General features: G+C 49.7%; 1 protein-coding gene across 1 annotated transcript in view; it reads right to left on the reverse strand.

Moving 5' to 3' along the window:
* Positions 1-1182: 1182 nt before the first annotated feature.
* Positions 1183-11362, reverse strand: part of LRRC75A (leucine rich repeat containing 75A) — a 101510-nt gene continuing 91330 nt past the window's right edge. The window contains exons 3-6 of the mRNA XM_044675612.1: positions 4168-4275; positions 2785-2829; positions 2280-2372; positions 1183-1464 (exon numbers count right to left, since the gene is read on the reverse strand). Coding sequence (XP_044531547.1) covers positions 1183-1464; positions 2280-2372; positions 2785-2829; positions 4168-4275 — 528 coding nt within the window. The remainder of the gene's footprint in view (positions 1465-2279; positions 2373-2784; positions 2830-4167; positions 4276-11362) is intronic.

Genomic DNA, 11362 nt, shown 5'->3' on the forward strand with positions numbered 1-11362 from the left:
TCTGTCTCTCTGTCTTTCTCTGTCTCTCTGTCTTTCTGTTTGTCTCTGTCTTTCTCTCTCTCTCTTTGTCTGTTTCTCTGTCTTTGTCTCTGTCTCCTTTGTCTCTGTCTGTCTGTCTTTCTGTCTGTCTCTTTGTCTCTCTCTGTCTCTCTGTCTTTCTGTTTCTCTGTCTGTCTCTGTATGTTTCTTTGTCTCTGTCTGTCTCTTTGTCTGTTTCTGTCTCTCTTTGTCTTTCTGTTTCTCTGTCTGTCTCTCTGTCTGTCTCTTTGTCTCTCTGTTTCTGTCTCTCTTTGTCTTTCTGTTTCTCTGTTTCTCTATCTCTCTGTCTTTCTGTCTGTCTGTCTCTCTGTGTCCTTGTTTCTAGCTTTTGTTCTAGGGATTTCCCTGGAATTACACCAGGGGAGGGACAGAGCTAGAAAGAAAAAGAATCAGACCTTTTTGAGGTCAAGATCCACCCCCAACACTGCCTCCCCACCCCCACCCCCAATGAACTTGGGTCCAAAGCGCCTTGACGGGACCCCCTGGACTTCTGGGTAAGCGGCTCTCCTGAGAGCTGACTTACTTTCCTGTCTCATCTCAATAAAAGCACGCAGGCGTTTGCCCGAGGTCCGAGGAGTGGAGGCAAAGAGGGGGACCCTCCATTTTCCTTCTCTTGACCCGAGTCACTCCATGGTGGAAGCACCTCTCCGTCCGAGGCCACTGAGCAGGTCACGCCTCAGCCCTCTCTTGGCTTTGAGTCTTTCCTCCCCTCCCAGGCTCTCTGGCGAGCCCTTCAGGGTCAGCTGAGGGACAAGATGCTGCCGCCTCTCTCCTTGGACTAACTCCCCTGACTTTGTGGGGGTCTCTCTTAGCCCAGGTCAGCACCGGGGTCCAGCAGGGCTGGACTTTCTCTTCTTTTTAGACTATATATGGATGGAAAATGGCTTGCGATGATTTATGGAGCCTTCTCCGACCTCCTCCTGCCTCTGCTTATAATAACAATAATGATGACGATAAGAACATTTCAAGACTTACAAAGTGCTTTTCAAATATTATTTCCTTTGGTTCTCCGGACCCCGAGAGGCGGGGACCTTCACTGTCTCCATCTTACAGATCAGGAAACAGAGGTTCGGTGACTTGCCCAGGGTCATACGGCTAGCAGGATTTGACCAGAGGTCTCCCTGCCTCTCCCCGTCTCCTGGCTTATTCTTCTCTCGCTCCATCTACACCTCGCCGGGCTGCCTTCAGGTTGGCCCCATCTCCCAGGTTCTGACGATCTTCAGAATAAAACTTCCCCACCTGGACTTTAGCCCAGGTCTGTGGAGCGGCTCTTGTGCCTGCCCCAACGCCTTCCCAAGTACTTTCACGGGCTTTAACGCCTTCCATCCTCCCGGCCCAGGGAATGCCGGCGTCGCCCTCTTCTGCTCTACGGTAAAGGGTGGAAACGGGACCTCGACGTCCTGACTCGTGGCTCCCTTCGGAGCCCTGAAGGGAAGGACCAGCGCCGAGAGAGATGGGTGGGAGGGCGGGAGGGGTCTCCCGAGCCTTCCCCTCGGCCGGTAAGGAAGGCCATCCGGCCGGACCCGGAGCTCCTTCTCCCCCGGGACGTGATTCTGGGCATTTTCAGGCTCGTCCGAGGCCAGGCTCTGGCTGGTGTCTCCGCAGGTCCGAGAGATTCAGGAGGGAAAGCAGCTGAGGCCGGGGCAGGGGCCGGAGGCCAAGTTCCAGGCCCAGCTGCCACCGGAGACCTCCCTCGCGCCTCGGGGCCTGTCCTGGTGCAGCGAGCCGGGCCTCTGCCTCCCGGCTCCCAATTAGCAGCGGCCTTTCCCATTCACCAGCAATTCAGACCCAGCCGAGGCAGCTGCTCCTCAGAGCCGCTGGCTAATTAATTGTGGCTCTGGGGAGCATCTCCTTCTCCCTCCCTCCCTCCTCTCTCTTCTCGCGGCGGGTTCCTTCCATTTCTGGTCCCCCCCGCCTTCTCGATGGCTAATCGGGATCTGGGGAGGGGGAGGCAGAGCGGCGATGCCCACGGAGCTGCGTGTTCCTCGGGGGGTGCTCCTGGGCTCGGGGGAGGCTGGAATAGGAGAGGGAGGAGGCGCTCCTACTCACAGGGCTCCCTTCTCTGCAGAGGGCCGCCATCTGGCCAGGCGGGAGGCTGGGGGGTCTGAGAATCAGACCAGACCCATCAGGAGGCGTCTGTCAGCTCCTTGGGGGGAGCCCCCGGGGCGTCATGCCGGGAGGGCACGGAGAGGAGGGACACAAGACAGGCGGGCACACAGCTGCCCCGGGTTGGAGCTTACGGATCCCCTGGCATGCTGGCAAACACGCCAGGCCCTGGGCTCGAAGGCGATGGAGCTACGGAGGCAGGACGAGCCGCTCCTGCCTGCGGGGAGCTACAAAAAGATGGGAAGCAGACACGGGGCCATGGCGGGGCTCAGGCAGCCAACGGAGCCTCGAAGGAAACTAGAAATTGTAAGAGGCCAACAGGTAAAGGGGGGCAGCCTGTGCCAAGAGAGGCGGAGACAGGAGATGGGGTGTGTGTGTGAGGAACAGAAAGGACAGAGTGCCTGGCCTGGGGGTACTGGAGTGTGTGTGAGGTGAATAAACTGGAAGGGGCTTTAACTGCCAAGTAAAAATTGTCTCGTGCCTTTTTTTTAAACCCTCACCTTCTGTCTTAAAATCAATGCTGTGTATTGGTTCCAAGGCAGAAGAGGGGTCAGGGCTAGGTAATGGGGATAAGTGACTTGGCCAGGGTCACACAGCTAGGAATTTATTGCTATTTTTAACCCTTACCTTCTGTCTTAAAATCAATGCTGTGTATTGATTCCAAGACAGAAGAGTGGTAAGGGTAGGCAATGGGGGTCAAGTGACTTGCCCAGGATCACACAGCTGGGAAGTGTCTGAGGCCACATTTGAACCCAGAACCCCCTGTCTCCGGGCCTGGCTCTCTATCCACTGAGCCACCCAGCTGCCCCAGCATGTGTGTTATTAAACACCTTTCTATCTTCCAGCAGACTCGGAGCTGTGTTCCTACCCTGCCCCCAAGAGTAGACACTGGGTGTCTTTCCATAAGATATGGCAGGACTGAGCTCTTTCCCATCAGTCTCAAGGCTCTCAGAGCCCAGATCCATGTTTCTCTGCCTCCCCCTCCCCAGAACCTGATTAGCTGTTGAGAAGGCAGGGGGAAACGTAGTAATGGAAGGAGCCAGAAACAAGAAGTAAGTAGACAGACAGCAGCTCTCTCCCCACACAGGGAGAGGAGAACCTCATGGATTTGGAGAGCCCCTAAATTGATGGCAGGCATGTTTCTGATGAGGGAGATGTGGTTCTCCCCTCCCTCCTTCCCCCACGTCCCCCCTATCAAGTTCAGGGTTCTCTGAAGACAGAGACTGTCTCCAGCACCAGATTGTAAAGTATTTGAGGGCCGAATTTGGGTCTCCCCTCATCAGACGGGGGTGAGGGGGGTTCACAATGGCAAGGACTGCCTTGGGCTATCCAATCGGCCCTCCTTTAGCACAGAGGGATGAAGGGTAAGAACTCCATCTCTTTCTTCCTACATGTCCTTCCTGTTACATGGGATAAGACTATACGGACCTCCGAGGCCATCTGGCTCAACCTCCTCATTTTACATATGAGGAAACTGAGGGAACCCCAGGGAAATAAAATGACTTGTTTATGGTCATGAAGGCACTAAATCAGAGATGAGATGCCCCATTCAAATCCTCACACCTCCCTCTGGGGAGAGGGTGGGTTTCCCCACTGACCAGGCTGGAGTGGACCTCCCAGGAAGGAGCAGGTTCTCCCACACTAGTAAAGACTAAATGACTGGGCACCTAGGTGACTCAGTAGATAGAGTACCAGGCCTGGAGTCAGGAGGTCCTGAGTTCAAATGTGGCCTCAGACACTTCCTAGTTGGGTGACCCTGGGCAAGTCACATAACCCCCATTTCCTAGCCCTTACCACTCTTCTGTCTTGGAACCAATTCTTAGTATCGATTCCAAGACAGAAGGTAAGGGGTTAAAAAGAAAGGCCTGAATGACCACTTGGTTTTCTAGGGCAGGAATACATTTTTGAGAATCAGCTGGGCTCCCCCCAGCTCTGCAATTCCATAATTCCATGGTGGCGGCTGGGCACCGGCAGCCCTTCCCCAAAGGGTCCAAAAAGGGTCCAAAGGGGGACTTACCAGGCTTGGGGTTTCCTCTTCACAAGGCCCTGGCGTTTCCACTGGGAGTGAGGGCTGAGATGGTACATCAGTTGCCGACAGAGCTTCTCCATGGTGCCCAGGGCATCACCCTCCTGCAGTGGCAACAAGAGAAGTTGGTTAGCAAGGAGATGGCTGGGATCTGCCCAGATTGGGGGGGGGGGAGGGCTGATGGTGGAGCTCAAGTCAAATTCTTCCTCAGTTTCCCCATCTCGCCTATGAAATAGGAGATAATGAGACTATTTAACAGATCCTATATTTAATCATTGCATTACAAACTGGGAGAGGGCTAAGAGGTTATCTCATCCAGTTGGGTCAAACTCAGATAGGAATGGGGGCCATGAAACCACCATAAGGATCCCTGTGGGTCACATATTGACTTGGGAAACCATATGTTAACATCTTTGTTTTGTTCTATTTTTATTTATTAAAAATTTTTCTCCCAATTACATTTTCATTTGGTTCTGGCTGCACTTGGGAGTGTTTGGGGCTTCATGAGGCCCTGGGGCCATCTTTGCTACTGTTGATCTAATCCAACTACCTTATTTTATAGAGGAGGAAACTGAGGAGGAGGGGGGTTAGTGTAGAGGTCCAACGTAGGGGTCCCAGACAGACTATACCAGGAGTACCCTGCTTAGCTCTGGGGGCCATCACTGAGCTGGTGAAAGGTCATGGTTCCTGGGGCTCAGGAGAAGGAATGCAATAGTTTTCTTCAAGCATTTGAAGGGAAACACGGATTGCCCTTGGTCTGAGGATGACTCTTGGACTTCATGACAACTAATCTCCTTTCTAGCTCTAACATGATGATCCTAGGCAATAGGAGCAATGGAAGGAATTTGCAGAGAGGTAGATTTAAGGTTGAGGTAAGGGAACGCTCCCTAGTCATTAGAGCTAGCCACAAGGGGATTGGGCTATCCCAGGAGAGAAGGGATTTCTCCCTCCCTGGCTGCCTTCAATCAAATGTTGGATGATCTCTGCTCACAGAGGATGTAGGAGGAGTCCTTGCAGGGAGCTAGGGCTGGAGGGCTTCTGAGGTTCCTCCCACTCTACAATTCTGAGATATTGTGCCTTGGGTTCAAATCCTGGACCTGCTACTAATGACTTGGGCAGCTAGTCAGTCACCTCAGTTTTCTCCATTTGGTTGGACTCGATTGAGTCAACACTCAATGACTTTTTGTAGTTGAGCGTGAGAAGATAACAAGATGGACAAGTCTGAGAGCTGTGGCCCATGAATATTTTTTGAACCCTTATCTTCCGTCTTAGAATCAATACAGTATATTGGTTCCAAGGCAGAAGAGCAGGAAGGGCCAGGCAATGGGGGTTAAGTGACTTGCCCAGGGTCTCCCAGCTAGAAAGTGTCTAAGGCCATATTTGAACCTAGGATCTGCCATCTGTAGGCCTGACTCTCCATCCACTAAGCCACCCAGCTGCTCCTCTTCTATGGAACGTTAAAAAAAAAGTTAGATGAAGCCTTTCACCCCCGTCACTGGGGTACTCGTCTGTGGGAAGGCTGTAGGAGGCCATGGACAAGAGTTGCCCAGGAAGAGAAGTATGGATGAGCTCTGGTACATATGATGGAAGGAGCATAGCACACGGCACCGAGGGGTGACTCCTGCATTTAAACACAGGGGTTGTCTTCTTCCAAGGCTCCGTGCTCTCCAAGCCAAGCAGAAAGGCAGATGCTCCAAAGGAACGGGAGATCCTCAGATCCAGAGCTGTCTCCATCCCGGACGCTCTCCTGGATTCTTCTGACTGACCGGTGGCAGAGTCTTCCGAGCTCCCCTGGGTCCCATCAGCCAGGCTCTCACACGTCCACTGACCCCGACATCATGGTGTCGTTCTGGTCCTCTTTAAGTGTGAAGAACAGAGCATCCGACCAAGCTGGCTTCCCCTGCGGTCCTGTCTCCTTTGATGCCATCAAGGCTAGCCCTGCTCACAGCACAGGCGGGGGGGACACTGGACTGAGCACAAAGACTCGGGCAGTTCCTGCCTCAGACATTGGCCAGAAGCGTGTCCTCTGACCAGTCACTGAACTGCTGCGTGTCTCAGTTTCCTCCTTGGTAAAAAACCGAGGCCGCTGGATTCAGTTGGGCTCAGCTACTGCTGCCTCTGAAAGCTATTTCATTTCTAAACTCTCCTTTAAACCTGACATCAACAAAAACATGGAAATAGGGCAACAAAATGTAAATAGCTATAAGTTCTAAAGTTTGTAATAGAAAAGATTATATTAACTTGGGGGGGGGTAAATAGGTGGCACAGTGGATAAGGAGTCAGGTCTGGGAGGTCCTGGGTTCAAATCTGACCCCAGACACTTCCTAGCTGGGTGACCCTGGGTAAGTCACTTAATCCATTTGCCTAGTCCTTACCACCCTGTTGCCTTGGAACCAATACACAGTATTGATTCTAAGATGGAAGAGAAGGGTTTAAACAAAAAAAGAGTTGTTACTAAGACATAAAATAAGGATTTTAAAAAGAAAATGAAAGACTAAGTTATCTTTAGAGCCAGAATGTGGCATAGAGGATAGAATGCAGAATTTAGAAGTTCAAAAGACCAGGATTCAAATCCTACCCCTGATGCTAGGAAGTCCCAGCCTTTCAGAGCCTCAAGCAACTCCCAAAGCATCCCAGGTGATGGCTGGACTTGCCTAGATGGGGAAGAATCCCCACCCAGACAACATCCCAGGTCACTGATGTAAATTAACTTGAATAAGCCGCATCTTTTTATTATCCATTTTCCTCAGGAAATGCTTTCTATTTGTGAGCCACGGCATATCCGAGTCTCTGAAGAGACTAGGTTTCTGGTCACCCAAAGGGCAAAGCCAAGATGAAGGGTGGGCACGAGGAAGCTGTGCCACGCTGCTAGCAGTGAGGAACTGGGTGGGAGAAGAGCAGACGGCGTCTCGTCAGAGATGAAAAGGAGATGAGCCGGGCATACACCTAGAGAACAAGGCGATGGAGATGCCCTGTGCCCCACTGGTAACCTCCTGGCACTCACAGGTCCTTGTCATGTGGGATGGGCCCTTTGTGACCAGTGTCCAGGTGCAAAGACAAGAGCGCCATGGCATGAATGGGCGGGCACAGCTAGGTGAGGGATCCCCCTCTACAAGACCACTGAGTCACTCGAATGTCATTGAACACAGTTCCTGCCACACAGTAGGCTCCTAATAAATGCTTGTTGGTGTTGTCATCGTTGTCATAGTCGTCATCATTGCTAGCATTTATAAAGTGCCTACTATGTGCCAGGCACTATGCCAAGGGCTTTACAGATATTATATCCTTTGATCCCCCCAATAACCCTAAAAGGCAAGTGCTATTGTGATTCCACTGCCTTGACTTGACCAAAATGAAGTATGGAATCATGTTAACTTAGACAGCTAGGTGGTTCAGTGGATAGAGGGTTGGGATGGAGGTCAGGCAGATGTGGATTCAAATCTAGCTTCAGACACATCAAAGCTGTGTGATCCTGAGCCACTTTACCTCTATTAGCCTCAGTTTCCTCATCAGTAAAATGGATATTATAATAACACCTACCTCCCAGGGTTATTGTGAAGATCAAATGAGATGATATTTATTGTGAAGCACATATACCTGACACATAGTAGTCACTTAATGTTTATTCCCCCTTCCTTTCCCTTAAAACAATAAGAAATCATTTAAAAAATGTAAAAAAAAGCTAGATGAAGCCTATTTTTAAAATTTTTAAAATTTAATTTTTAAATTTTTATTTTTTTATTTAAAAAATTTAATTTAATTTTTTAAAAATTTAATTTAATTTTTAAAAAATTTCCCAAGGTTACATGATTCTTGTTGTCTCCCTCCCCCTCTCTTCCCTCCCCTCTCCTGGAGCTGACAAGCAATTTCACTGGGTTATACATATATTATCACAAATCCTATTTCCATAAGAAATAATATATTTTTAAATTTCTATGCCCCTTTCTGACCTCTTGAGTCTATGAATTTTGTTTGAAGTTTTATAGTGTTGTTTGAGAGCTTATGCTCACTACTCTCCAGTTCCCCTCTTCCTTCTATTCTTCTGGCCACCCAGAAGAATATATGTTTCATTATATGTTAATATATGTTTTATATAAGAATATAAAAACACAATATGGTTTTTTAATTATTTTTAACCCTTATTCTCTGCCTTAGAATCAGTACTGAGTAGGAAGGGGTAGGCAGTTGGGGTAAAGTGACTTGCCCAGGGTCATACAGCTAAGTCTGAGACCAGATTTGAACCTAGGACCTCCCCTCTTTAAGCTTGGCTCTCTATCCACTGAACCACCAAGCTGCCCCTATTTTTATTCTTTAACATAATTGTAGTCGGTGGAGATGTGGTTTTAGTCCTTCTCTATTTTGTCTCTCCCTGTCTCTTTGTATTCTTCATATTTGGCATTTCTGATGGCACAATAGTATCCTATTTAATTTGTCTACCGCACAAGGTTCAGCCATTCTCTGTCTGTTGGACTCCTGGCTCGTTTCCAGATTTCGGCTATCCTAAATAATGTTGCTAGGAATATTTGGGTACAATTAGGTCTTTTTTCCCTGCCAATAACATCCTTAGGGGATAATCCTATTACGGGATAACTGGGTCAAAGGGTACGAACAGTTCTGTAGCTATTATATAAGGCCGTACGGCTTTCTAGAAGGACCGCGGGCCGGGGACTGGTCTGCACTAGCCCATCCAGGTGTCCGGCACACATCTGTCTGAATTTCCTTCCACCCAGGAATGGCGGAGCCAAGAACGGTCTAGAATTCTGAAGAAAAGACCCTCGGCCGAGACACGGAGGAGAAAGGAGAGAGGCAGACAGACAAAGCAAACAGCCGGCCGGTGATTTTCTCTCCCAATTTTCCCAGCTGACCTGATTTCGAGCTCAGCAGCTCGGGAGCCAAGCCTGCCTGCCACACATGTTCTCAGCATGTGTCAGACAAAGGCTAGCCTGGAACTGGGTTACAGGTCACCGGGCGGCTCGTCCCCAGCAAGCAGGAGAGGCGACCTAGTTGTGGCCAACTCGGTTTTGGCCATCGGCGCTGCCTTCCAGATGTTTGTCGATAGCGAATGCCAATTCAGTCATGAAGACAGCTGGGGGTGGGGAAGGGTTAGCAGAGGCTGTCTATTTGTGTAAAAAAATAATAAATCATCTCAGGGCCAGCGAGGTGGCTCAAGGGATTGGGAGCCAGTCCTTGAGCGGGTAGGACCTGGGTTCAAATCAGATACTTCCTCACTGTGTGATCCTGAGCAAGTCACTTAACCCATTTGCCTAGCCCTTGCCCTTCTGTCTCAGAATTGTTTCTAAGACAGAAAGTAAGGGTTCAAAAAAGAAAAACACTATACTAACTGTGTGACCCTGGGCAAGTCACTTAAATGCCACTGCCTAGCCTTTACTACTCTTCTGCCTTGGAACCAGTAGGCAGTATTGATTCTAAGAGAGAAGGTGAGGGTTGAAGAAAAGTTCTCTCCTGGTTGTAGACAAATCCGAAGGTCTACAGAAACAAATGCTCTGCGTGGGGTGGCCAGCAGACTAGGAGGAAGGGGGGGACTGGAGAGGAGTGAGCAGAAACCCTCAAACAGCCTAATCGTACGTAATAGTACAGTTAGTTATAGCCAGAACTGGACCATTGACCAGACCCAAAGTGTGTTGTTCATTAGCGAGCGGTTCTATGACAACCTGGAGGGAGGTTGCCATAGGCTGCCCCGAGGCTCTGTCCTTGGTCCTGCTCTGCTCGAGGTTTTCTGTTGGGTAGAAACTTTGATGAAGGTCCAGATGGCACACTTAGCAGTTCTGTGGATAACCTTGAGCTGGCAGGGGGGACACCACGGATGACAGGATGAGGAGCCAAAGAGATCGATGCTGCCTAGGAGGGTGGCCCAAATCTAAAAAAGATGCCCTCTGAGAGGGCTACTGCATGAAGGCGCTATAGCAAACTATTTACCACCTTGGGCACTGGAGAAGGAAAGGAGGGAGAGAATCGGAATGGCAAAATATCAGAAAACAATCGCCAGAAATGGTTTCTACACATTAAGTGAAAAAAAGAAATTCAATTAAAAAAAGAAATTTGATGGGGGCGAACGTGACAGCCCCCATTTGGGTTAGAAAACTCAACTGCACAAAGGTGGGATGGGGGAGTCCGAGCCAATAAAAAGAGCCTGAATTGATAAAACGCTTTAAGGTTTACTAAGCAATTTACATGCCAACTCTGGGTAGAAGTTTACATAAAGAATGAGAGGAGTGATTGTCCTGTGGGAGTCTGCTCTGCTCAGTCCCCCATTGGGACCACAATGTTCCATCCTGGGTGCCATATTTGAAGCAAAACATGCCCTGAACCAACTTTTTAAGACAAATTCAGTTGTCATGGGGAGATCTGGGACTTTGAGATACAAGGCTTTGGGCAAGGACCTGGAGTCCAGTGGGTGCCTGAGAGGGTGATATCCTGGGATACCAGGAAGTGGATGAAATAGAGACCACCACTGGGGGAGGAGGTACACCATCTGGTACCTTCCTATTTTAGCTGCTAATTCTTGCTAACTAGACACTAAGCTTAGTTGTTTCTACCTGCTAATTGGGTTTAAATTTTTAACACTCTAGAGCAGTGATGATGAATCTTTTAAAGACCGAGTGCCCAAACCGTACCCTCACTCCACATGTGAGCTGCCCCCTTACCCCAGACAAGAAGGGAAGAAGCACTCCCATTGGGCTGCTGGGCAGAGGGGCAGGTCATGTGAGAAATGTCCCCAGACGTGGTGGAGGGGGGAAAGGGAGCACCACCTCCAGCACACATGCCATAGGTTCACCAACACAGGTCTAGGGCAAAGTTCCAGGTGTCTCTCTTAGTTCAGGCTCTGATTTGGAGCAGTGGATACAAGTTACAGGGAGGTGAGACCACCATATTGTGAAGGGTCTCAGACATGCCCACTTCATCCCATTTCACTTACTCTCCAGATTTCTCTGGCTCCTTGCTAGCAGCCTTGCTCCAGAGAGGGTGCCCTCCCCATCTCTTTTCAGTTCCTCTTTACATGCTGTCTTCCCTCATTAGAATGTAAGTCACTTGAGGGTGGGGCCATCTTGTTTGCTTGTGTCTGTATCTCCAGGCCTTAGAAGAGTGCCAAGTACTTAATAAATCAATCCTTCCTTCCTTCCTTCCTTCCTTCCTTCCTTCCTTCCTTCCTTCCTTCCTTCCTTCCTTCCT

The sequence above is a fragment of the Gracilinanus agilis genome, chromosome 4, assembly GCF_016433145.1.
Source record: "Gracilinanus agilis isolate LMUSP501 chromosome 4, AgileGrace, whole genome shotgun sequence".
Classification (NCBI taxonomy): Eukaryota; Metazoa; Chordata; class Mammalia; order Didelphimorphia; family Didelphidae; genus Gracilinanus; species Gracilinanus agilis.